The following is a 26,467-nucleotide window of genomic DNA, read 5'->3' as shown; positions in this document are numbered from 1 at the left end:
TGTCGAACCGAGGGTGGCGAGAACGCCAGATGTCGAGAGAGATTGTGTTCCTTGTGTAGCCATAACTTGTATAGAGAAAAGAAAACAACCAGAAACTTAAAAAAAAACCAATCAACCGATGAAACAAGAAGACAAAAGAGAGAGATCAACCGATCAAACCAAGTATAAACGAAAGAGAAAAGAAAGATCAACTGATCGAAAAATTGAAACACAAAAGATTTAGTTTTCAGGATTTTGCTCTGATACCATGTAAAACTAAGAGAATATGTGTGTGTTATTCATAAACGGCGTACAATGTTTATATACATGACACAATATTGAGTAAACCCTAAACTATACTTGCGGATCAAGATACTCTTGTCGAAGACAAGCCCATATACAGCCCAATAATAGTCATATGGAAATACGTTCATGGCAAGTAAATAATCCCTATATATCTTTTTCTTTGCATGACTAATGTCTTCATGTTGATTCGTAAAGTCAAACCTAAGAAAGTACAATGTTGTACAATTGGTGCAGATGGAAATGTAGCAGAGGGGAAGAATCGGATAGAGGCGGTTGATACAGAGAAGAACCTGATAACGTTCAAGGTTATAGGAGGTGAGCTAATGAAAGAGTACAAGAGCTTTGCATTCACAATCCAGGTGACCCCTAAGCAAGGAGGACCAGGGAGTGTTGTACACTGGCACCTTGAGTATGAGAAAATTAGCGAGGAGGTTGCTCATCCGGAAACTCTCCTCCAGTTCTGTGTCGATATCTCCAAAGAGATCGACGAACATCTCTTGTCCGAGGAATAGAATATTAGTCCTTTTGTTTTGTATGTGTGTATGTGTGCGTGTCTTAAGCCCGTTTACAATAAATGAGACGTGAGGTTATTAAGCAACGTATATCAAAGCTTATGTATGCTACGATCCTCTGTGTGGGTTTACTAATAAAAGCATATATTGTTTTAATGTTTTATGTTTTGAATATTAATATGTCCTTCTGCTACGAGTTTTGAAAAACTCGGATTTCAAGTTTATTTGTTTACCACTATCATGGTCGATCGTAATAATATCCGGTTTCATCAGTTCTACATTTTTTTTTTTACATGTTTTTACAGAAATATTGATCAATTTTAGAAGAATTTTATTTAAATATATACATATATATATATATATTAAATATATCCAAACTCTCATTCCCACGACAATCGTGATTTTTTTTTTTTTTTTTTTTAATAATACCTTTATTCATCTTCCTTTACTTCTTTTTCCAAGGGACAACATTTAAAATACAATACCGATCTAAAAGATGAAGTAAAGAGATAAAAAACAGCAGCTGAAAGAGTTACAATAGAAATTGAAGAGAAGACCGAGCAAGGACAATCGTGATCTTCATCATTAAGACGCAAATAGTTGCGAAGATGAATTATTATGATGGGGCCCTGGCTAAAGAAACTATTCATGATAAAACTATCTTTTCTATTTTAAATTTATTTTCATAAATTTTTATTTCAAATATAATCTCTTGTTGACATCTTCTCATATCATAGCTGTTATTTTTATACTATCATTTTAGTCGATTTGTGTTGACTTGAAGAGAAACTTGATACCGAAAGAAACAACATGAATTATGTGCTCGATCAATAATAGCAATATATAGATCACCGTGTGATCAACGCTTGGCAGGTTAAACATCAAATAAAGTATTGGACAGGTGAATTATTATGATGGAACCGTCAACTAATCATAATATTAATTTAAGGAACAAAAGAATGGGTCTATTCTTGAACACTTTTTTTTTTTTTTTTCTATTCTTCAATACTTGCTCACTCTTTCCTCCCTCTACAAATAGAAGCTAAAGAACTCAAGAAGAGAGACACATTCCTCTCCAAAAAGACCTTAGTTACATTTTCTTGAGATTATCTAGCAAAGATCATGGCAGAAGCATCTACTTTGGTGGGGACGCTGGAGACAGAAGTGGAGATCAAAGCTTCGGCTGGCAAGTTCCATCAAATGTTTGCTGAGAGGCCACACCATGTCTCCAAAGCAACTCCAGACAAAATTCATGGATGTGACCTGCACGAAGGTGACTGGGGCAAAGTCGGCTCTATCGTCATCTGGAACTATGTTATTGGCAAGTGAACCTATTACCTATATATATATATATATATATATTTTGTCTCTTTCTTTTCACAACTATTGGATTTCAAATCAAAATTTCAAATTTTATTGCGAAAGATATCTATCGCTACATAAATTTCATAGTAACTAAGAATAATGCGTGGAAAAGAAATGGATCTCAAAAATTTATTAACAAGAAGATGACTACTATAATATGATTACATTATAAACAGATCTCATTTTTTTCTTTTGAAATAATAGTCATGTTGATTCGTAAAGCCAAATCTAGGGAAGTAAGATCTTAAAGCAATTGGTGCAGATGGAAAGGCAAGCATGGTGAAGGATAGGATTGAGGCTGTGGAGCCGGAGAAGAACTTGATCAAGTTCAAGGTTATAGAAGGTGATCTGATGGAAGAGTACAAGAGCTTTTTCGTCACAATCCAAGTGACCCCTAAGCATGGAGGGTCAGGGAGTGTGGTCCACTGGCACTTCGAGTATGAGAAAATAAACGAGGAGGTAGCTCATCCTGAGAATCTCCTTCAGTTTGCCGTCGGAATGTCCAAAGAAATCGATGAACATCTATTGACCGAAGAATAGAGGATTACGTACTCTTCATGTGTGTGTGTGCGAGTGCTAAGTACATCTACTTAATTAAGCACTTTTAAACTGCAATAAATAATGAGCAGTTATAATAATTGGTGTGTCGATCGCATGTGTGTAATGTATATGCATACTACTATACGGTCGAGTTGTGTTTGAAGTTTCTAATTTGAAGCAACGTGTAGTAGTACTATAACTATGCGGCTACTTCAAGTTTATATGTATACTACTATCCTCTTATCACTGAATGATAATAAAAGCAGTCCATATGTATGATGTATAACCCCATTTCTTATCCAAATTTCAAATTAATATAGAATTGGCCACGATGCTATTTACAAATTTTGTCTCCGTTATATTTATTTATCTGATTCGCTACGAAACTATTATAATCTAAAACCCATAATCTTCTTGAATCGAAACCAAACATAGATAAGTATCCTTACTTGTTTTGCACTTGGAAGTAGGAACCTTTCCTTTTGCAAGAGACACGGCCAGATAACCGATATATATTTTTCAACCTAGGTACACATCATACTATTGTTTATTTTATAAATTACAATTTCGAAGTAACGTGTATTCCTTTACAAAATATATGAGATCTGCTTGACTCAAAACAGGATATGATTTTTAGGAATTACTTGGGAATATAAAATAATCAATAATACAAGTATGTTTAGAGTTTTATAACCATCAGATGGGGACTAGTGGTTTTAGTTTCGGTGAGAGAGTCATTTTGTTGATCTAGGTCAAATCCATTGTTTACGGTCCATTTGCAAATTTCAGGGACTTTATCTGTAGATATCGTTCTCCTAGAGATTAGTATTCGACCCTTCCATAAATTTAGGGATTTAATCTTAGTTAAAAAAAAAAAAAAACTTTCAGGAAGCTTATCAACAAAAAAGACTATAATGATGAGATAATGATGACTAGTGTAATTGAATATTTAAAACCGTACCGTTTGTTTAATATGGATCCAGTCACATCCAATTCAAATTATACCAATCAAATAGCTATTCTTCAAAAATCCATCTCATGCTATCTTTAGAAATATCGAAGGGATACATTCATACATCAATACGTACTCTTAAATGAACCCATTTGTTCTAGTTTAAAAACCCTACCACGTCAGCTGATATTATTTTCGTAATGCTTTCCCACTAATGTTATTCCCTGAAAATATTTTGTTTGTCACGAGCTACGAACCGTAAAACCTCTATAAATTAATAATGGTGGGACCAAGATATTTTATTAATTTATAATTATATTAATTTATTTATATTAGATAAATTAATAATTATTATTTTATATTGTAAATTAATAATTATTAATTTATAAGTATATTTTTAATTGTTTATTTTTTTTAAAATTATGAATTGAGACAATTTTTGCAAAATAAGATTATGAAATTAAAAAATATTATAGAAAAATTTTAACAATAAATTACAAATATTATAAATTAAATAATATTGTAAATTTTATGGTATTAGAATTGAATTTGAAATAATTAAAAAATATTATATCAACATATATATATATATATGTAAATTTACATGATTATTAATTTATGATATTATTGGGACCATATTTTACATAAGGATTTCAAAAAAATTATTATCTTATTATCTTATCGAATTTTGTTATTTTTTACACTGTATTTGATATAGCTTTCGTTTATACATTAAAAATATATATTTCAAACAATTCAGGCTTATCAGTTAGCTACAGCCTACACGTGGACAAACGAGATCACATAAGAGAAAGAACAAATCAAAATATTATTAACAATGAAATTTAGACTTATTCTCGGTTTATACATTCCTCTATATAAAGGGTCAAAAGAGCTCAGAGGAGAAACCATTCACTCTCAAAACTCAAAACCCTAAGAGACATTTACAAAATCAGTGGTAATTATAAAAAATGGCCGAAGAGGCATCTAGTTTGGTTGGGATCCTTGAGACAACTGTTGAGCTAAAGTGTTAGGCGGAGAAATTCCATGACATGCTTGTCGGGAGACCACACCATGTCTCCAATGCAACTCCAACCAACATTCAGGGTGCTGAGCTGCACGAAGGCGAAATGGGCCAAGTTGGTGCCGTCATCTTATGGAATTACGTTCATGGCAAGTCAACTTTATATATCTTTGTTTTTATATAGGATTCATTTGGGTTCCAAGTCATAATCGAGTATGTGAATGTTAATTTGGTGCAGATGGCGAGGCAAAAGTAGTGAAAGAGAGGATCGAGTCAGTAGATCCAGAGAACAATCGAGTTACCTACAAGGTGATAGAGGGTGATTTATTGAAAGAGTACTCGAATTTCGTGGTCACCTTGCAAGTGACCCCTAAGGAAGGAGAACCTGGAAGCGTTGCACACTGGCACTTTGATTACGAGAAAATTAACGAAGAAGTGGCTCATCCAGAAACTCTCCTACAGTTGGCTGTTGAAGTCTCTAAAGAGATGGATGAACATCTCTTATCCGAGGACTAAAGGAAGACGTGTGTGTGTGTTGGGACTGTGTGACGTCAAACACATCTGCCATATTTAGCCTTTGGAACTGTTATAAATAATGAGATGTGTCCCGAGTTTGCGTGAGAAACATACGTTGATCAGATATGTTTTCAGGCTTCAGCCTTTCACTTTGTGTATGCTAATAATATATCTCGACGTTGGTTGATAATAAAAAGCATATAGCATTGAACTTTGATGAAATCTCCATGTTAAATAAAAGTACTATAGTCGTATTATATAGGAACCGGGTCAGGCCGGCATTGAAATAACCGGACAATTTCAAAAGAAAACAACGGTTTGGTTTTCTATGATAAAACAACACGTGGACAAGCAAGTAAAATAGTAAACGTGGCATTGTCTTACTGGCGGCAGTAACAATATCTTTAGATATTATTTAGAGTTGACTGCGACGCGATGGTCAGGACAAAAGAGAAAGCTATGCACAATGTTCTTTTAGATCTTTCGTCTTCCATGGCGGTAATCAAGTTCGTAGCTTCTCCGTCCTACTCGTTATTTTCACTCAAACGGGCTCTTCACGAACCTTTCTCTTTCAGCAACTCTTATCCTTCATCATCCTCGTCTCGAATCACGAATGCTTCTAAAAGACCGGGTAATTTGGAAACTCATGGGTCTGATCGTGTCAATTACGAGAAAAAACGGGTTGCTTTGATCCCTTGTTCGCTCTCTTCCACCGAGATTGTCCCTCAAAAGAAGAAACTACCCCTAAATTTCAAATCTTTGTTCGGTCAACGAGCTCTGTGGCGAAAGATCTTGTTTGATTCTACTAAATTTAGAAGTATCATTCTTCTGAATGCCATTACAATCGTTTATGGTAAGCTCAAAGCGTTTCTACTACGTTTTAGTGTGTGCGTAGTTGTTTGAATCGTTGCCTAGTTTCAAAGTTTCAGTCTTTGATCTTTGTTCTGTCTTTGCGCTTAAACCTTATGAGAACAAATTGTGTCTCCGATTTGGGTTGATTGAAGATATAGTAGGAACTTGGGGTTTGTTTGTTTATTGAATGTGGAAGTTTATAAGTTTTGATCTGTTGTTGACATGTTATGTTTGTAGCTAGTAACATTGCAGTTGTTAAAGAGGTTGAAGAGATCATGGATCCTGCAGCTTTTAGTGTTGTGAGATTTGTTGTGGCTGCGCTTCCGTTTACTCCTTTTGTTGTACGGTCTTTGAGTGATGTGAAGACGCGTAATTCAGGGATTGAGTTAGGTTTCTGGGTTAGCTTAGGGTATTTAATGCAAGCCATTGGTCTTCTAACATCTGATGCTGGGCGTGCATCATTTATTTCCATTTTCACTGTGAGTTGTGTGTGATCAGTTCTGAAAAATTCTATAAGTATGAGTGAGTCTTGAAGGTAAATTAATTATCTTTTTGCCTCTGATGAATGTTACAGATAATTGTGGTTCCGTTGCTTGATGGTATGCTTGGAGCTATAATACCTGCACGGACGTGGTTTGGAGCTTTAATGTCTATCTTGGGAGTCTGGATGCTGGAATCTAGTGGCTCTTCTCCATGTGTAAGTGCTAGTTGATCCTTGACAAGTGAAGTTTTCTTGTTTTCAGGATTTTGACTAAGTAGCTACATTTGTTCAGATTGGTGACTTGTTCAATTTCTTAAGCGCTGTGTTCTTCGGAGTTCATATGCTAAGGACAGAACATATCTCACGAACTACAACTAAGGACAAGTTCTTGCCCCTTCTAGGCTATGAGGTCAGAAAAAGCTTTCTGCTTTATATAGTTCAATTGTGCTTGTGATGATCTGCTATTATGGTTTAACGAAGCTGTATGCATGTGTATGCCATCTTTACTCAGACATGTGTCGTTGCTCTCTTTTCGATGGTGTGGTATTTTGGTGGAACATGGTCTACTGTCTTGCAAGATTATGATCCATCTTCCTGGACATGGGACTCATCTTGGGAATGTATGGTTGCGTTTCCATGGATACCTGCGCTGTACACTGGTGCTTTTTCAACTGGTGTTTGTCTGTGGATAGAGGTACATAAGGTTTTCTCGCTTTCTCCTCTAATTTATCTTTCTAGTGTTTAAATTTAATCATATGTTGATGCATAAGGCACATATTAATAAAAACATAAATGAACTTTAGCAGTTATTAATGTGTTGTATATATAGGTTTCATTTTGGTGATTTTACATTCAATTTTTTCTGTCTATGCAGATGACTGCCATGTGTGATGTATCCGCTAAAGACACCGCTGTGATATATGGTTTGGAGCCTCTTTGGGGTGCGGGGTTTGCATGGTTCATCCTTGGTGAGAGGTGGGGCACAGCTGGTTGGATTGGAGCCGCCCTTGTGCTAGGTAATCTAACTTTAAGAATTCGACCATCTGGTTCTTTATTCATTTTATAGATGCTAGTAGTTGAGTAGATAAGTAAAATGATTGGATAGGCTCCGGCTGATGATAATTTTCTGATCCTCTGCAGGTGGCAGCCTAACTGTACAGTTGTTTGGCTCATCACCGCCACCAAAAAAACCCCTAGAAGGTGAAGAGAGCAGAGAAGAAATTGATTGTGCAGCTGCTTCCAGAAAGCAAGGGCGCTTCTCGACCTCACCTATAGTGGTTATATCGCTAAAAGACACGTCTAAACTATTGGAGAAGTGAAACAAGACTCTTCCAGTAGTGACTTATACAAGTCTCAAGAGGCGAGCCTTAGTGTTACCCTGAGGCTTGGAATGTGAATTAATGTAAAGTTCTGTCACAGTTGTGAGATATATAATCATCTTCAGAAGACCTAATTTTTTGGTGGAGATTCAGATTCTTGGTGATGAGTCTTGTATGTGAAGAGAACAAAGAACCTAGTAATATAAGCTGGCGTAAATGCTAAGCATGGTACAGATTCTATATCTTCCTCCAACAGACTTTACTTATACAAGCAGAGCTACACATAGACCAAAAGATCAACAACAGAGAAGTGATGGCTCAGATTGCGAAATCCATGATAGAAGTGGAGATCAAAGTTTCAGCTGATAAGATATTCCAAGCTATCAAGGCTACTTCGCGCAGTGTACCAAAATTATCTCCACAGAAAATACTTAGCGTGGAGGAACAAGTTGGTGATGACTGTAAAGGCACCAAGAATTGGACTTTGTCTGTTGGTAAGAAACAAAAGTTACTTGCGTCTAGTAAGCTACTCTCTGTATCAATCTGATTTCATTGTTTGTGTTACAGATGGAAAAGTAGAGAAGATAAAAGAGAGTAGAGATAGATGAAGCGAACAAATCGATGACCGTGTTTGTGTTCGATGGAGATGTGATGGACAACTACAGTAGCTTTAAGTGTAATCTTCAGATCATACCAAAGCTACATGGAAAAAGTATAGCTAGATGAAGCTGGGAATATGAGAAGCTTAACTCAGAGTCTCCAGCTCCTAACAAATACATGGATTTTGCAGTCTATCTCACTAAAGATATTGAATCTAATCTTCTCAAAACATAGAGACTTTAGATGTAATATATAGTATTGCTTTGTTTGATATTACAACGGTTTGCTTCTTTTAAGCCATGTATGAATTGTTGTTTGTACGAAAACATCGGGGATGTGATTTGTCGTTATAACTATGTGTTTATCATCTCACTCTTTTTATTTGTGTTGTGGGCTTTCTATTTGAAACAATAGAGCCTTGTAACCCTTTTATTTTCATGCATTTTTATAAAAATCTTTTTAGCAAAGAATGTTTCTCTTGTTTGTTTGCTGTTTTTTAAAAGGTTCTTGTAACAAGTTGTAACACTGTTTATAATGTCACTCTTTTGGCTTGTGTGATAATGATTTACGTGGTGATAAGCTAACATTAACACTGTTTATAATGTCACTCGAAGATGTGTAAATAAGCGGTGAAAACCTAACATTAATATATAAAAAGTGGATACTGGATACCAAAATCCAAAATCTAAAACTGCTTTTACCAAAAAAGTATAACATAATTATAAGATAAACTGCATGTCCACAATGATGATAATTGTAACGTCCGCGAACCAAAACTCTGCGTTTTGGGGTGGGTGTTGATCGACACTCATGTGGTGTCGGTCGACACCACTTATTCTGGTTCGATCAGATCAATTTAATTATCGATTTGAACCGGTTTGGTTTAGGGAAAACCATTGAATCAAACTATTTAGGTGTTTTGTCGCAGAAGAGGGTTTTGGCAAGTTCTGTTTGTCGCCATTCTCTTGTTTTTGAGAGAAAAGAGAGAAAAACCTTGTTCTTGAGATTTTGGTGATTTTTGAGAAGATTGTTGGCTGTTCTTGGGAGATTTGAGGCCAAGGGGGAGATAGAAGCTTGCTAGGAAGGTTGGATTCGTTGCTATTGGTCTGAATCTTCGTGCAAAGAGGTGAGTGCATGACCATGGCTAATCTAAGCCCTTGATTTCTTTGTTCTTGCTTGTTTGTTGTTGTTTTTGTGTGTTTTCTTGTTGGGGATTGGATTGTACAGGTTCCTAATGATGTTTCCGGCATGGGTTTTGAGTATTGGATGATTTGGAGGAGATTGGGAAGCCAGATTCGACTCTCGGCTTGCAGTTGCAGGTGGAGTGTCGATCGACACCACTTGGTGTCGGTCGACACCAGCAAAAATGGGCATCGATCGACACTGTGGGGTAGTGTCGGTCGACACCAATGCCAGTGTTGGTCGACACTAGGCTGGTGTCGGTCGACACCTCCCTTCCAGTGTGACGATGTTCGTTTTCCTGGTTTGTGTGTTTTGTTTGTTGATTGTTTGGAACATTGGAGTCATTGTTGCTTGTGTGTATAGCCCAGTAGATGAGAGGATTGCCTCACTGAGTATCAAATATTCATGCATCTCAATTTGTGTTTGTGGTGCAGGTAAAGGCAAAGTGTGATCGTGGAATCAAAGCAATGAAGAGGAAGATGTTCTAGGGACTCGATTGGATGTTGTCTGGCGTTGCTAGGTTGCTAGAGTTGGTCTTTAGAACTTGCTAGGTGCCGGTTCCTTGTTTTCCTGTTATTTGACATTGAAATGGTTAGGATTGGATATTGGTTATTCTATATTGGATTATTATTGGTTATTTAATTGATATTATTATTCCGTTGTTGTTTTGTGATTGTGGTTAGGTGGCTAATAGATATGGGACCACTAATCGTAGTTAATTATTATTATTATTATTATTATTATTATTTTAAAAAAAACGGTCACATCGTTTTAATAATTATGAAATTGTTACCTAATATGACAATGATTATAATTGAAAATACAAATCAAATATCTGATTGTGACGATTACCAAATACTTTGTCAAATTGTCTGTCGATTTCATCAGGTAATAATATATAATTAAGATAATTGATGGCTTTTTTTCTTAATTAAAAGTACTAAAAAAAACTTTTTCAAATTGCCTGTCACGTCACCAGGTATACAATTGTGTGTGTGTGTTGTTGATGTAGAATGAAATGACATTTTAATTTTATATTCAAATTTTTGTTTTTGTTTCATTGTGCAAGAGACACGGCCAGATTATAAACAGTAGTTTCAACATACATTTCAAACTTTGTTTATCTATCATTTAAAATTATGAAATAACGTGTATTCCATTTCACTTTACAAAAGATATGATCTTTATAGGGTTGGAAAAAAAAAAAAAAGATATGATAAGAGATTTATAAAATATCGAATAATATACTTGAACGAATTGGTTCAGGATTTATGACATCTTAATCATATTATTTTAGTTTATCTTCTTAAAGCTCATGAAGTGACTGCCTTCTCACTAATGCAGTAATGCTAATGCTACATTGCTACTCATTCAAAATATTTTGAATGACACGACACGTGCTACGAACTATATTTTATATAGCCTTTAGATTCTACATTTATAAAATACTTTCTCTATTTCAAAATATAAGCAACGCAGATTAAGAAATAACCATTTTAAAAAAATTTAACCAATCATAAACAAAACTGTATAAAATAAATAATAATAAAATATTAAAATGATCTAAAAGTTATCTAGAAAGTTGAAAACATCCTACATTAAGAAACAAAGAAAAACCTCTAAAACATTTTATATTATGAAATGGAGAGAGTAAAGTATTAGATAGTTCAGATTTATAAGTACTCCACCGCAGATGGGTATAACGTGATCATATAGAAGAAATTGAAGAATTGATCAAAATATTATTAGTAAATTATGATACAATCTTGGTATATCGGTGTCCTCATTCCTCTATATTATATATAGACTATATATAACAGAAGCTAAAGAGCTCAGAAGGGAACCAAAATATCTTCAAAACTCAAAACCCTAAGAGACACTTGCAAATTAGCGTGGGAGATCAAGAATGGCGGAAGAAGCTACTAGTTTGGTTGGGATCCTTGAGACAACCGTGGAGCTCAAATCTTCGACGGAGAAGTTTCATGACATGTTTGTTGGGAGACCACACAACATATCTGATGCATCTCCATCCAACATTCAGGGGTGTGAGCTGTACAAAATGACCAAATTACTTTTTTTTGAGCGAAAACAAAAATGTACAGTTACCAAAATCGAAAAAAAAATTTCGCCAAAAAATAAAAAATTTGCTGCTAAAATCGAAAAATATTCCCGCCAAAATTACGAAATTTGATTTTTTCGTCAACAAAATTGAAATTAATACTTTTAAAAAACTTTATAAAAACCTTGTAAACGCTTTTAAAACCTTTTAAAAACCTCATAAAACTTTGTAAACGCTTTTACAAGGTTTTTAAAAGGTGTTTAAAAAGTTTTTAAAAGGTTTTTTTATAAGGTTTTTATAAGGTATTTACAAAGTTTTTACAAGGTTTTATAAGACTTTTATAAGGTTTTTAAATCGTTTAAAACCTTATAAAAGCCTTGTAAGTTTTTTTTGGTGGAATTTTTTTTTGAATTTTTTTGGCGGAAAAATATGTCGGAAATTTTTTTGGCGGAAAAATTTTGTTTTTCATTTTATTGATTTAAAGATTTTTCATGTGAGGATAAAATGGTCATTATAAATTAAAGGAGGGCAAAAATGAAAATGACCAAAAAATGGTATTTTTGAAAAGGGATAAATCAAAAAGAGTATTTCTAACAAATTCTCATTATCTTATGCATCGTTTTACCAAGTTTGAAAACTGTGATTTTTGATCGTTAAAATTGACACGTGTCACGATCTGATGAGTTACTAACTTTGATATATCGTTAAAATATGTTTCACAATCTGATGAGTTATTAATTTAGATATTTAATCGTTAAAACTGACAAGTATCACGATCTGGTGAGTTTTTAACTTTATCTTTGATCATTAATACTAATATATGTCATGATATGATGAGTTACTAACTTTGAGAACCAAGATTTATATAATAAAATATCACTATAGTTCTAGCTCTTCAAATGTAAGATTTCTGATTATTTCAAATCTATAAATATATGTCAACGTTAATTTGGTCAGATGTAGAGGCAAAAGTATTGAAAGAGAGGATCGAGTCAATAAATCCGGAGAACAATCGGGCGACGTACAAGGTCTTAGAAGGTGATCTGATGAAAGAGTACAAGAGTTTTGTGGTCACCTTCCAAGTGACCCCTAAAAAGGAGAACCTGGAAGTATTGCACATTGGCATTTTGAGTATGAGAAAATCAACGAGGAGGTGGCTCACCATGAAACTCTCATCCAGTTTGCAATCGGAGTTTCCAACGAGATGGATGAACATCTCTTTTCCGAAGAATAGAGGAAGAATCTTCATATATGTGTGTGTTTGTGCGTGTATGCGCTCTATAAATTAGTCTTTGAAATTGCAATAAATAAAGACAAAGGAGTATATTAGTTTGCCCAAAGACAAAAGGAGTGAGTGTGTCATGAGTGTTTGTATACTACCGTGTTATGTTTGAAATTTGTTACATTTTGAGTTTTGAGTAACTTGGCTATTCGAAATTTCAGCTAAGTTCTATGGACTACAATCCAAAATTCCAAATCATAGGTATATAACAAATGACAATACACTAGTAAGCATATTCTTTATACTATATATTACAAGTCAGATTAGTTGTGCCAATTTTTACATAAGGCAATAAAATCCAACTAAAAAATCAAAATTGAACTAATGTGATATAACAACTGGCTACAGCCTACAAGTGATTAAATGGCCTCAGTAATTGCTAAGAATTGATAGCCACTCATAGTCACTACAGCTGTTCATCGGATAAGGGTCCCCTCTTCGACTCGATCTATAACTAGCGAGAATACATAATGAACTCTTCCTCTAAATATTCATCGGAAGAAAAATCGATTTCGAGAAAAGGTAAGTCTCATGTTGAGTTTATTACTTTTCTTTCTTTAGTTTTATGTGGAAGCAAGTTTTCAAATCTTTTGTGTGCCCCAATCCTCTATTAGTTAAGACACATCGAAACAAAAATTTATTTCTTTAGGATACATAAAATACTGTTGCAGATATGTTTTTAAAATTTTAAGGAGTGTTATTGATTTTGAAAACTTTATTGTTATTCAATTTTGAATTATAAAAGACTCTACTAAAATAATGTATTATTGGTTAAGTTGTTTACAATCATTATAAGTTATTTATTACTGAATCGATGATTGTAGAAATTCATTCTAAATCATGCGTTATTAGTTATTAGATTATGAAATACTTTAACTAACTTTCAATTATATTAAAGCTTAGTGTTTGGTTGATTGACTGTAAATTTTTTTGCTCATTTGAAAGAACTTTTCCAGACTTCAAAATAGTTAATTTAAAATATACGTGAATGGTGAATCTGTGAAATCTTTATTAAACTCTCTAACTATTTTTCAAATTCTGTAAATTATAATCATCATAATTCTACATTAATCAAAATTCATATAACACCCCTTTAGAAAAAGGTATTTCTAACAGTTCTATGATTAGTACTTAGTAGTTAGGAGTAACTAACCACATAATTTTCAATTAATAATAACACAAACCCTATACTCAGCAAATCGGAGGTACTACGAAGAATGGCTGCCGTGGTGAAAACCGAGGTTTCTAGTTTGGTGGGGAAGCTTGAGACAGACATGGAGATCAAAGCTTCGGCTGATAAGTTCCTTAACATCTTCTCCGAAAGACCACACCATGTCTCCACAGCATCTCCGCTACACATTCAACACTGTGAACTGCATGAAGGCGAATGGGGGAAAGTTGGCACTGTCGTCATCTGGGACTACGTTCATGGCAAGTCATATTTATATACTTTTTTTTTTAATGATAATCGGTGCATACTGAACTGATATTAATTAAGACTAAATACGAATTATGCATCTGTCTAAATAGGTAATGTCAAAAACGTGTCTAGCTAGTTGATTTTAGACTTTCTCTAAACCACTTTCACTTTTTAGAAATTATAACTAGAGAATTATAAACCGTGAAAATTATCCTTGATATAGATCCACGACTGTAATATCATCATTTGCAAACCTAATATGTTTTTAAACTGGTATTCGGATTGATTAATCATATAAATAAAGTGTTAACTAATTGATTTAGATGGGGTTGCAAAGAAGGCGAAGGAGAGGATCGAAGCGTTGGAGCCGGAGAAGAACTTGATCACGTTCAGGGTCTTGAAGGTGATCTGATGAAAGAGTACAAAAGCTTTGTGATAACAATCCAGGGGACTCCTAAGCATGATGGGCCTGGAAGTATTGTGCACTGGCACCTTGAGTATGAAAAAATTAGCGAGGAGGTTGCTCACCCTGAGACTCTTCTTCAATTCTGTGTCGATATGTCCAAAGGGATCGATGAATATATCTCGACCGAATAAGTGGAAACTGCTCTTCGTGTGGCTCTGTAAGTGTGTACGTCTTAAGCATGTCTATCTAAAGCTAGAACGTACGTCAAACTGCAGTAAATTATGAGCCGTGACCGAGTTTGGGTAAGATATATATTTTGGTGTGTGTGTGTTTTTGTATGCAATAAATAATGAGCTGTGCTCCATATATGTATAAGTCATGTTATGAAATCGATACACCTTAAAAAAATATGTGTATTATTTGTTATTAATAGAACTATGAAGCATATAATATAAAAATGTTTTTTTCAATTTTTGCTAAGGAGATAATATTTGGCGTGCTATCTATTGACATCTATAATTATTTATTCTTTAAACTTAATTAATTATAATTATTTTTAATTTGGACTTAATTAAATTAACTCTAAATCCATAAAAAAAAACAAAAACAAAATCTTTGACATTTTCTTCTTCTCTTCTTCAATCGGAAACATATGCAGCCTTTAGATATCTAGAGCCACCATATATTAATCTGTGGTTAGATTCATCCTGGAATTATATGTAAATGGTCAATGTCAAATTGGCTGCATGATTGTGTTATTCATGCATCTTTCCTTTGTATCTTAGTTCCAAGATCAAATGGTTAAAAGCAAATTGTAAAACATGTTTACCTTAGAATGTAGGAAAAATAGAAAATAATATTATGAAAATCACATGTTATAAAAACATAATGAGAATATAAAATATAGTCTAAATTACATAATTATACATTTATTTAATATTAGTTTTTATTTTGATGCAAAATAAAGAATGTGTTTTCATATATTTACAATTAAATCTGAGGAAAAGAAATAATTGTTTATTTGATTTTTAAAAGATTTTAATGTATAATGATATAATAAAATATAATTAAAATAGATAATGATTTAATTAAGTTTAAAAGGAATTACACATGTGATAAAGAGATATGCCAAGTGTCGGATTCTTATAATAAGATTTTGGAGAAAATCTTACTATATTATGTCGTCTAATAATAAAGTAAGGTTTTCTTATGACAAGCTCCAAAAAAAATTTATTTGACGCTCTCTTCATATAAGAAAATATATTTATATATGTATTTATTGCATATTTGTAACCTCTCACCTCTCATATTGTTTATGTGACTGCTATAACAATGAATTTGCCATATGCTCTCAATAGTGTTAGTGTTGCAGCGGGATAAAATACAAAAGTAATATTGAGTATCAATGGATCTCAAGGAGGATAATTGTACCTCAAATTCTATTGTTGTCAGGATATCAATGGATTCACGATTAACAAAGAAATCAAAGACTTTCTTTGAGAATGCTCTTATCAAAAACTCTTTAATTTATTAATTAAAAAACAATCTCCTTCATACAATAGGCCGTGAATAGACTATTTATAATAAAACATACTAAAACCATAGAATATTCTAGAACAATAATTATTAATTAATTAAAATATGACAATAATAGATATTTGGAAATATTCTAATATCTTGCTGCATCAAATAGGAAGACACATATCTTACTAACCCTTATCTCTCAAATCTCAAATCTCATATAATTTTTGTAATTAACTAACATTATCTTAACTTAATACTTATATCATTATTATATGTTTAAAATGATCTACTTTTTTTTTAATTTTATGCATAAAAGAAAATTTTCTAATTTATATCATCTAAAATTGTCTTCATTCCTATATTTGTAGATGTCAAAGGGATGATGATAGAAGACCTTTAATTGGTCCAAACGAAAGCGACATAAAAAAAATATGGTGAATGCTCAATATATCTTGAAAATCTAAAGAAACAAAACCATAAACATTTTATTATGCAATCACAAATTCCAAATATATTACAAACTTCCCATATTTGTAGAACACAATTATTCTAAGCTTTAATATATTTTATTATTAATAAAGCATCATGATCCAATAATATATTATAATATATTTTAATATATTTTATTATTATTACTTATTCGAGAGAGAACAAGTCAAAACTATGATAGATTGTGTTATATATGATGGTATGAGTTTACTCCTTCAACACATAATTTATAACTCACTAGAAGATATCTATTTTTAATACTATATATAAACAAGAAACTCAGGTAATACAAAAAAAAAAACCTACAAACAAAAAAATGATCATTATGCACAAGGCACCATCACACCAGAGATCGAGTCCTATTCTCTACGAATATAGTAGGGATTAGGTTAATGGGACAACCTGTTGTGGTCCAATGGTTAAAAAAAAAAATAATAATAATCAGTATATATTAAAAGTACAAAAATAGTCACTATATACGCACCCGTTTGTAGTTTCACTTTTTAAGTTTAATAATACTGGAGGACTTTGTCTCCCCTTTCCTTACCAAAAAAAAAACAGATAAAACTTAAAAATATCTAAATTACAAAAAGTTCAAAAACAATGTAAACTAAACTCGCGCCTACTAAGGAATGTTTACTTATATATGATATGCGATTGCATAATCTCCTTGTCATGAGTGTTTACCGTGTTATGTTTGAAAGTTGTTACTTTTGAGTAACAACATATAGCTATTCGAAATTTCAGCTAAGTTTTATGGACTTACAAACAATCCACATAAATTTCAGCTATCCATCGATATTGTTTATATTATATGATCTATTTCAAGTCAGATTGGTTGCGCCAATTTTATATCAGATCGATTTCATTTCATGTCGACTAGATAAAACCATGTTTAGTGTCGTAGTCCATTATGTTGGTTATTTATTCCTCTCGTTACTCCAAGTCTCTTTGTATAGTAGAGTCATTAAATAATTTTAATATATATTAATTGGATGGTTTATGGTTTTCATTAATTTCTTAACTATTGCAAAAATAATTAGCTAAGGGAGAATTTCAAAAGTATCCCATTTTTAAAACCTTATCAAAAACACTTCTAATAATTTGGGATATACTCAAATAAGTGTGTACCCTCGTAATAGCATATACAAACTACCTTTATACGTATATAAAATCTTATAAATACTTTATATTTTTTTTATAAGTACCTTGTAAAACATTTTAAAATACCTTGTAAAACGCTATAAAATCTTACAAACATTTGAATCGAGTCTCCAAGTAATAGTTATCATGGAAGAGTACTTTCTAAGCCTTATAAAACATTATAAAATTTTCAGATTTAATGAGAGGTATTTTAAAATTACCAGCTAAAATAGACATTTCTTAAAAGAGACACACTAAAAGGGGTACAAGATAATTCAAAAACTCTATCCAATTGGTTCTAAGGATTTATAAGATATTTATAAAATTTTATAAAGCTTTATAGGATATTTATAATTAAGGTTTTACAAGATATTTATAAGGTATTTATATTTATAAAGTTTTACACACGTATAAAAATTTTGTATGTTTTTTTTACTACATAAATATTTATTCAAATATCTCTATTATGGATATACGGACCCCACAAATAATCATTTTAAATTGATGAATTTGTGGTTAATTACATTTAACTACTAAAAAGTAATCTTCAATTAGTTACATGATTATGTTGCATGGAAACTCTTTTTGAGGTACGTTTCCCGTTGCCGAAATGTTTCGGAAACAGAAACTCGTGGAAACTCGGAAACAAGATACAAAAACACGATTCCTAGAAATTTATGTTTGGAAATACGATGGAAACTCCATTTCCGTTTTGGAAACACGACGAAAACCTTTTTTTAGTTTAAAACTTAATAAATAAATAATTTGCAAATATAAAACTTTATAATAGATATCAAACTATTAAAAATTTATATTTTGAAGCTTTGTTGTTTGAAGCTTTTTGATATGATTTTTATGTTTAGTGTTTTATTATATATTTATATATATCTACAAATATATATATATATATATATATATATGTATATATCCATACGTTTCCAAAACGTTTCCGTTTCCTAAGTTTAGAAAAAAAAATCGTTTCCCATTTCCGAAACGTTTCGCTTCCGCATATTCATTTCCATTTCCATGCAACCTAGATTTTAAATAAAGATTACACAAGAGTAATATATATATATATATATATATAACAAAAGTTAAAACAATCATTTTGTGCTATTAATATGACTAAAAGTATGAAAAATAATCCTTATATATATAATAAATATCTAAGAAATATGAATGTTATTTGAAATTGGACAAAATTGTATTTAATGAAATTTATTAGTCTACTACAAAACAGAAAATAAATTATTATCAAATATTAAATGTAAAGGTAAAAAACAAAAATTTAAGAACTATTTTTTTATTTTGTTTTAAATGTCGAGTTCGCACGTCAATTTGACGATACTGAAACGCCGAAACAACGAGTGAACGTAACTTTTATACAATATTCGCTAGTGTCATTTTCTTTTCAATGGTTTGGTAAAAGTTAGATTTCTGGTTGAAATTCTAACATAAATGTTTAAAATATATATTAACAACTAATCGAAAGTAGCGTCAGGAATCATAGTTATGACTAGATCGTTTTATATATGAACAATGCATATAACAGTTTAACACACACACACAAAAAAAAACACAAAAAAACAATGCATTTGTAATCAAGTAATTATAATAAAAAAAACCCCTAGTTTCCTGAATAAAACTTTTTAACTTCTTCAACAGTATCTCAAACTTTACTCTACAAAGAGATGTTAAATAACTCATAAGGAACTCACTCCTCTCTCAAAACCCTATACTCAGGAATTAAGATAAACAAATCGAAGGTACAAAGAATGGAAGCCGTGTTAAACTTGAAATGGTTTATGTAAGGAAAGACTTAATTGTATTGATCATAAGGTTACACTATATATACTCATGTACATAAGAGTTTTATACAATACTTAATTACACATTTAGCCTTAGTTATACTTCTCTACTCTATACGCCCCCTCAAGATGAAGGCAGTTTCTTGACGCCAATCTTGAAATTTAACTCTGTTAAACGCGGTGGCGGAAGTGGTTTAGTAAGAGCATCGGCGAGTTGGTCATCACCCGAAATGTGAGCTACCCGAAGTGTACCAGACTGAACGTTTTCCCGAACGAAATGATAGTCGAGGGCGACGTGTTTCATCTTGGAATGAAAAACAGGATTAGCACAAAGGTATGTTGCTCCAATATTGTCACAGTATATTACCGGAGCCAATGGAAGATCAATACCCAACTCAGTCAACAATGAGCATATCCATTTAAGTTCCGATGCTGTGTTAGCGACTGCTCGGTATTCAGCCTCAGTCGACGATCGAGAGACACTTTGCTGTTTCTTTGACGACAAAAACACCGGACTGCCACCAAAGTATATGATATAAGCATTGGTGGACACATAGTTTGCTTTATCTCGACCCCAATCAACATCAGAAAATGCATGGATAGTAAGAAGAGCATCACGACGCAGAAAGATACCGTGTGATCTCGTTCCAGCAAGATACCGTAACACTCTCTTCACAGCTTGCCAATGTAGATTGGTAGGTCGATGCATAAACTGTGAAAGGCGATTAACCGGGAAGGCAATATCCAGTCTTGTGAACGCGAGGTACTGCAGACTACCAACTACCATCCGATATTCTTTCGCATCAGCCAGTGGTGTACCAGACAGAACCGTGAGCTGAGAGGAAGAAGACATTGGGGTCGGAACAGGTTTAGCATCCTGCATGTTAGTTTTGGCCAGAAGATCAGGGATGTACTTTCTTTGCATCAAATGAAGTCCGGAAGATGTGCGTGTTGCTTCTATACCCAAGAAGTAACTTAAAGGACCAAGGTCCTTAAGCGAGAAACGACGAGCAAGAGATGAGTGAAAAGCACGTACCAGAGACGCAGGACCAGTGATGATAATATCATCCACATAAACAAGAACATACACATGTGAAGTACCGTGTTTGAAAATAAACAAGTTGTTGTCCCCAACCGAGGTCTTGTAACCAGAGTCGAGAAGGAACCGTCATAGTTCTTGGTACCAAACACGTGGTGCTTGTTTCAACCCATAGAGAGCTTTCCGCAAACGACATACGTGATGTGGGCGATCACGATCAACATAACCTGGTGGTTGAGATACATTCACCTCCTCCTCTAATGTACCTTGTAAAAAAAGCATTATTGATATCAACCTGTTGAATCATCCAATCCTTCTTAACGGCAATCTCCAAAACAAGTTGAATCGTAGTGGATTTAATTACTTGACTGAAGGTCTCGGAATAATCAATCCCATTTTCCTGATTGAACCCACGAGCAACCAATCTAGCCTTGTATTTAGCAATCGATCCATCCGGGTTGTATTTTAGTTTAAAGATCCACTTACAGGTGATAACATTCTGAATCGTGTGGGAGGTGTGAGATCCCAAGAATGTTCCCGGAGCTGAGCATTGATCTCCTCGACCATAGCAGCTCGCCATTTTGGATCCCGAAGTGCAGCCGCGACCGTTGTCGAAATGGACGGTGTGGTGACAGCAGCAAGACTGTACTTGGGATTTGGTTTGTGAATATTGTGTTTGGATCGTGTGCGCATAGAGTGAGGTATCGGAGGCGGAGGTTGCGGTGGCAACGGAGCAACCGACGGTGTGGAGGTTGCAGAGGAGTCCGATCGGACGATAACGTGTTAACCGAAGATGGACTTATCGGATTTGGTGATTGACTTGATGGGCCTGACGAAATTGGGCCTTGGGAAGAGGATGATTGAGTTGGGCCTATAGAAGCCCGTATGGAGGAGTCATCGTGAGCCCTTTTGGTTCGTGTCTCGTGATCCAGATCAACAGAAGTCAACGACGACGACCGCAGGACAGACGGAGACAAAGTCTGAGAAGCCATTGGCGAGGAAGATGATGAAGCTGGATCCGCAGAGGAGTCAGGATGAGGGTCATTACACGGGGGTGAGTCCGACGAGCCACTGAAGAAGTCGGAGACAAGGAAACAGGGGGCTGCGACACCAGAATCGAAATCGATGGAGAAGGAGACGGCAAGACTGGTGAGGAAACCATCGTGGACAGTGGAGTCGCAGAGAGTGGGAAACGATTTTCAACAAACCTCACATGACGCGATGTGTAGAGCCTCGTATTAGCAGTATCGACACAGAGATAAGCACTCTGTGTGAAACACACACGGTGTCGAGCGAGGCTCGAGTTTGTTGTTCCGATATGGACGTAGCCAGGGATAACACTCACAGCCAAAGACCCGCAGTTTGAGATAATTCGGATATGTGCGAAACAACTTGTGGTACGGTGAGTCACCGCCGAGAACATCTGTGGGCATTCGGTTTATGAGATAAACTGCCGTAGCAAAAGCGTACGGCCAATAACTTTGAGGAACAGAGGCATGACTGAGCATAGCAAGACCTGTTTCGACAACATCTCGATGTTTTCTCTCCGAAATACCATTGTGCTCAGGCGTATGAGGTGGCGAGGTGAAGTGAGAGATACCGTGTGACGATAGAAACATACGCAGGGCAATGAACTCACCACCATTTTTAGAGTACAATGTTCTTATCCGCATTTGAAACCGATTCTCAACCAAAGCTTTAAAAGCAATGAAAACATCTTTGACTTGGGACTTGAGTTTTAATGGGTAAAGCCATGTATATCTGGTCTAATGATCAACCAAAATAAGATAATACTTGAAGTTTTCAGAAGAAGTGATTGGAGAGGACCAAACATCTATATAGTATTCAAGTGGTTGAGTAGAGGAGATTGTATTTGAAGAAAAAGGGAGTTTGTGACCCTTATTGATAAGACAATCTGAACAAGATAATTGTTTTTGTGTGGATGAAGATAGAGGTAATGAAAACTTAGAAACAAGAGTGTTTAAAACAGATAACGAGGGGTGCCCAAGTCGAAGATGCCAAGATGAGAGGTCGGTTTTTGATGTCACGGACATTGATGGTATCACGATCAACAGGCCACTCATATAGTCCATTCTTTGTTCTGCCTTGGAGTAATCGGACCCCCGTGCTCAGATCCCTCACCTGAAAGTAAGCAGGATAGAATTCCACAAAAACCTTATGAGCATTACACAGACGATAGATGGATATAAGATTCTTGCACAGATCATGAACATATAGAACATCTTTTAAAGCAAGAGAACTAGATGGTGTAGGGAGTAAGGCGGAACCCGTATGTGTGATCTTTAAACCAGAACCATCTACAATCTGAACCTCTTCACCACCAGAGTATGGTTGATGTAGTGCAAGGTTGGATAGATCAGAGGTAAGGTGATGAGTGGCACCGCTATCCATTACCCAATTTGCCGAGTTGTACGTGGGGACAACAACAACGTTAGCATGAGGAGTCCCATGCGAACCAGGAGACAGAGAGTAGCCGCCACCAGTAGGTTGAAAACCGCGAGCAGAGGCGGATAACTGAGAGCACCGCCGGGCACTATGACCAAAGACACCGCATAACTGACAGCGACCCTGGTAACCTCTACCTTGACCATTGCGGGAGAAGGCGGAGGAACTACCACGAGAAGAAGAGCGTTGATAACGGGAGTTGTTGTTGGCATGACCATATGGCTTGTTGAAAACAGCATTTGCCGTGACAGGCACGACAGAGGAGATGGATGCATTGGATTGAATCTTCAGCTCAAAGTTAATAAGCTTTTCATGAATCGCAGCCATGGTGGGAGGAGTATCACGACCCTCGATTTGATCAATGATCGATTTGTAATCGTCGGTAGACCACCAAGAAGATATTCAATCTGTTCCTCATGTTCATATGGTTTACCGAGTGCAGCAAGTTGATCAAAACGAGACACTAAGCCTTGAACATAGTCATCAATCGTTCGAGTACCTTTCCGCCACTGTTTGATCTGTTCCCGTAGTTGTTTGATATGACCCCAATTTGGTTTGGCATATGTGGCAGAGAGAAGACTCCAAATCTAGGCTGTAGTGGAGGCCTTAGATAGGATTGGCTGAAGCTCAACAGATATCGCACCGAGAAGACTAGCCACAAGAAGCTGATCTTGACGTACCCAGAATTCATACGCCAGATTAGGAGCCGATACATCGGCAACAAGGACGGTTGATTCCGGAGCTGCGGAAGTACCGTCGAGGAACCCCGCAAGACCGTAACCAGCAAGTAATGCACGGACCTGGCGGTTCTACATCAGAAAGTTAGAAGCAGTAAGCTTTGTAACATTTGCCATGTTAATGTTGTGGAGAGCATTTGGAGAAGAAGTGTTGATGACATCAGAGGAAGCCATGGCTCAAGATCTGAGAAAGAAGAAGGTAGAAGAGAAGAAAGGAGGAATGAGAAGAGCGGCGAAAAAAAAAAAATTTAGGTCTAAGATTCACTGCTCTGATACCATGTAAGGAAAGACTTAATTGTATTGATCATAAAGTTACACTATATATACTCATGTACATAAGAGTTTTATACAATACTTAATTACACATTTAGCCTTAGTTATACTTCTCTACTCTATAGTTTACAGTGTTTATAAAGTATTTATGAATGATATATAACTAATACTCGGAGACTCAGATTTAACTATTTATAAAGTATGTATAAATTTTGTAAGATATTTATAAAATCTGATAAGGTATGTACAATTTTTTATTTGTATTCACCTGCTCTAGGTTTTCTAAATATCGAGTTCGTACGTAGTTTTTTAAATTTAGCATGGACCACTACAAATTCATTAGTGTCATTTTCTTTCTAATCGTTTCGTAAAAGTCAGATTTAGTGATGAAATTCTAATATAAATGTTTAAAATATACATTAACAACTAATCTAAAGTAGCGTCGTGAATCACGTATGAATAGATCGTTTTATGAACAATGCAAATAATTATTTCAAAAAGAAAAGAAAAAAATAATGCAAATGTAATCTTATAGCTGAGTCATATATAATGGACTCGTGACCGACAAGAAATGTAATAATCGTAGAAAACTAGTTTAATGAATAAAACTTTTTAACTTCTTCAACAGTTTCTCAAACCATTCATCTACAAATAGATGCTAATGAACTCATAAGGGAACTCACTCCTCTCTCAAAAACCTATACCCAGAAATCAAGATAAGCAAATCGAAGGTACAAAGAATGGCTGCCGTGACGAAAACCGAGGTTTCTAGTTTGGTGGGGAAGCTTGAGACAGACGTGGAGATCAAAGCTTCGGCTGGACAGTTCCATCACATGTTCGCCGAGAAACCACACCATGTCTCCACAGCATCTCCGGGGCACATTCAAAACTGTGAACTGCATGAAGGCGAATGGGGCAAAGTTGGCACTGTCGTCATCTGGAACTACGTTCATGGTAAGTCAACTTTATACACATTTTTTAATAATTGGTGGATTAATTAAGACCTCTACGAGGTATGCATCCGTCTATTTATGTAGTGTTAAAAAATCAACATGTCTAGCTAGTTGATCTTGGACTGTCACTAAACCACTATCACTTAAAAAAAAAAGTAGGGAATTTTAAACTATAAAAGTAAAACTAATCCTGGATATAGATCCACGACTGTAATCTCATTATTTGCATATATGATATGTTTTTGATTGATATTCGTTTTGATTATTAAACTCAAAAGTCAAACCAATATCAATAAGTGTTAATTAATTGATGTAGATGGGGTGGCAAAGGTGGCGAAGGAGAGGATCGAGGCGTTGGAACCGGAGAAGAACTTGATCACGTTCAGGGTCATAGAAGGTGATTTGATGAAAGAGTACAAAAGCTTTGTGATAACGATCCAGGGGACTCCTAAACATGGAGGGCCTGGAAGTATTGTGCACTGGCACCTTGAGTATGAGAAAATTAGCGAGGAGGTTGCTCACCCTGAAACTCTTCTCCAATTCTGTGTCGATATGTCCAAAGGAATCGATGAATATCTCTCGACCGAATAATGGGGATTGGTCCTTGTGTGGCTTTGTAAGTGTGTACGTCTTAAACATGTTTGTTTAAAGCTAGTCTGTACGTCAAACTGCAGTAAATCATGAGCCGTGACCGAGTTTGGGTAAGATTTATGTTTTGGTGTGTGTTTGTATGCAATAAATAATGAGTTGTACTCCATATTGTATGTATCAGTCATGTAATGAAAGCGCTCTACTCTAATTATGTGTATTAAAAGTGTATTATTCGAAAAATAAAATAAAAAAGTGTATTATTTATGGTGTCAAAAAATGTGTATTATTTATTATTAATTAAACTGTGAAGCCTATGATATGATATATGATTACATGCATAATAATTCTTGTTTATTATTTTCTAAAAAAGGGTTTTATAATTTGTCTTTCTGCCTTAATCTATTGAAGAACCCTTCTGTATCACATTGTATAAATGGAGACATAATGAAGAAATAAAGAAAGATGTAAGGAATCAAAGTCATTACAAAATAATGGATCAACTAAAGATTTTGTCAACTTAATAATGCGGATAGAAGACTATTAATATCATCGTACCAACCCAATAATGTGATTATTATATGTAATAATCAAAGTAGACTCGAAAAAAAACAAAAAAACAAAGTAGAATGAAGACTGACTTAAAATTGTT

At 34.6% G+C, this 26,467-nt stretch overlaps 4 protein-coding genes, 1 long non-coding RNA gene and 3 pseudogenes across 8 annotated transcripts; 7 read left to right on the top strand and 1 right to left on the bottom strand.

Moving 5' to 3' along the window:
- Positions 1-1,755: 1,755 nt before the first annotated feature.
- On the top strand, positions 1,756-2,988 carry MLP43 (MLP-like protein 43). The gene is made up of 2 exons (XM_019238280.2): positions 1,756-2,118; positions 2,425-2,988. The coding sequence occupies exons 1-2, from the start codon at positions 1,920-1,922 to the stop codon at positions 2,700-2,702; spliced, it is 477 nt and encodes a 158-aa protein (XP_019093825.1). The 5' UTR covers positions 1,756-1,919; the 3' UTR covers positions 2,703-2,988.
- A 1,581-nt stretch (positions 2,989-4,569) lies between these two features.
- LOC104750929 (MLP-like protein 31) lies at positions 4,570-5,416 on the top strand. Its single transcript, XM_010472789.2, has 2 exons — positions 4,570-4,827; positions 4,917-5,416. The coding sequence occupies exons 1-2, from the start codon at positions 4,707-4,709 to the stop codon at positions 5,192-5,194; spliced, it is 399 nt and encodes a 132-aa protein (XP_010471091.2). The 5' UTR covers positions 4,570-4,706; the 3' UTR covers positions 5,195-5,416.
- A 207-nt stretch (positions 5,417-5,623) lies between these two features.
- LOC104750930 (uncharacterized) lies at positions 5,624-8,086 on the top strand. 2 transcript variants are annotated; one of them, XM_010472791.3, is made up of 7 exons: positions 5,628-6,047; positions 6,284-6,525; positions 6,621-6,743; positions 6,820-6,936; positions 7,039-7,221; positions 7,402-7,543; positions 7,668-8,086. In XM_010472791.3, the coding sequence occupies exons 1-7, from the start codon at positions 5,630-5,632 to the stop codon at positions 7,844-7,846; spliced, it is 1,404 nt and encodes a 467-aa protein (XP_010471093.2). In that variant the 5' UTR covers positions 5,628-5,629; the 3' UTR covers positions 7,847-8,086. The 2 variants fall into 2 exon arrangements, with proteins under 2 accessions (XP_087349252.1, XP_010471093.2); XM_087493126.1 differs by lacking the exon at positions 6,284-6,525 and having other exon boundaries at positions 5,624-6,047.
- A 55-nt stretch (positions 8,087-8,141) lies between these two features.
- LOC147925782 (MLP-like protein 43) lies at positions 8,142-8,913 on the top strand (annotated as a pseudogene). Its single transcript, XR_015585189.1, has 2 exons — positions 8,142-8,340; positions 8,414-8,913. The product of XR_015585189.1 is annotated as an MLP-like protein 43 (transcript).
- A 2,621-nt stretch (positions 8,914-11,534) lies between these two features.
- On the top strand, positions 11,535-13,105 carry LOC109129409 (MLP-like protein 31; annotated as a pseudogene).
- A 253-nt stretch (positions 13,106-13,358) lies between these two features.
- Positions 13,359-15,265, top strand: LOC104750928 (MLP-like protein 31; annotated as a pseudogene). Its single transcript, XR_015585265.1, has 3 exons — positions 13,359-13,491; positions 14,165-14,400; positions 14,713-15,265. The product of XR_015585265.1 is annotated as an MLP-like protein 31 (transcript).
- On the bottom strand, positions 15,248-16,346 carry LOC147925781 (uncharacterized). Its single transcript, XR_015585266.1, has 2 exons — positions 16,227-16,346; positions 15,248-15,502 (listed from the first exon to the last, which is right to left on the bottom strand). It is a non-coding gene; the product is annotated as an uncharacterized LOC147925781 (long non-coding RNA).
- An 8,418-nt stretch (positions 16,347-24,764) lies between these two features.
- Positions 24,765-26,095, top strand: LOC104750927 (MLP-like protein 34). Its single transcript, XM_010472788.2, has 2 exons — positions 24,765-25,228; positions 25,544-26,095. The coding sequence occupies exons 1-2, from the start codon at positions 25,015-25,017 to the stop codon at positions 25,816-25,818; spliced, it is 489 nt and encodes a 162-aa protein (XP_010471090.2). The 5' UTR covers positions 24,765-25,014; the 3' UTR covers positions 25,819-26,095.
- Positions 26,096-26,467: the final 372 nt, after the last annotated feature.

This window comes from Camelina sativa, chromosome 16 (assembly GCF_030686135.1).
Source record: "Camelina sativa cultivar CO46 ecotype springtype chromosome 16, ASM3068613v1".
Lineage (NCBI taxonomy): Eukaryota > Viridiplantae > Streptophyta > Magnoliopsida > Brassicales > Brassicaceae > Camelina > Camelina sativa.
This window is presented reverse-complemented; position numbering and strand designations above follow the sequence as displayed.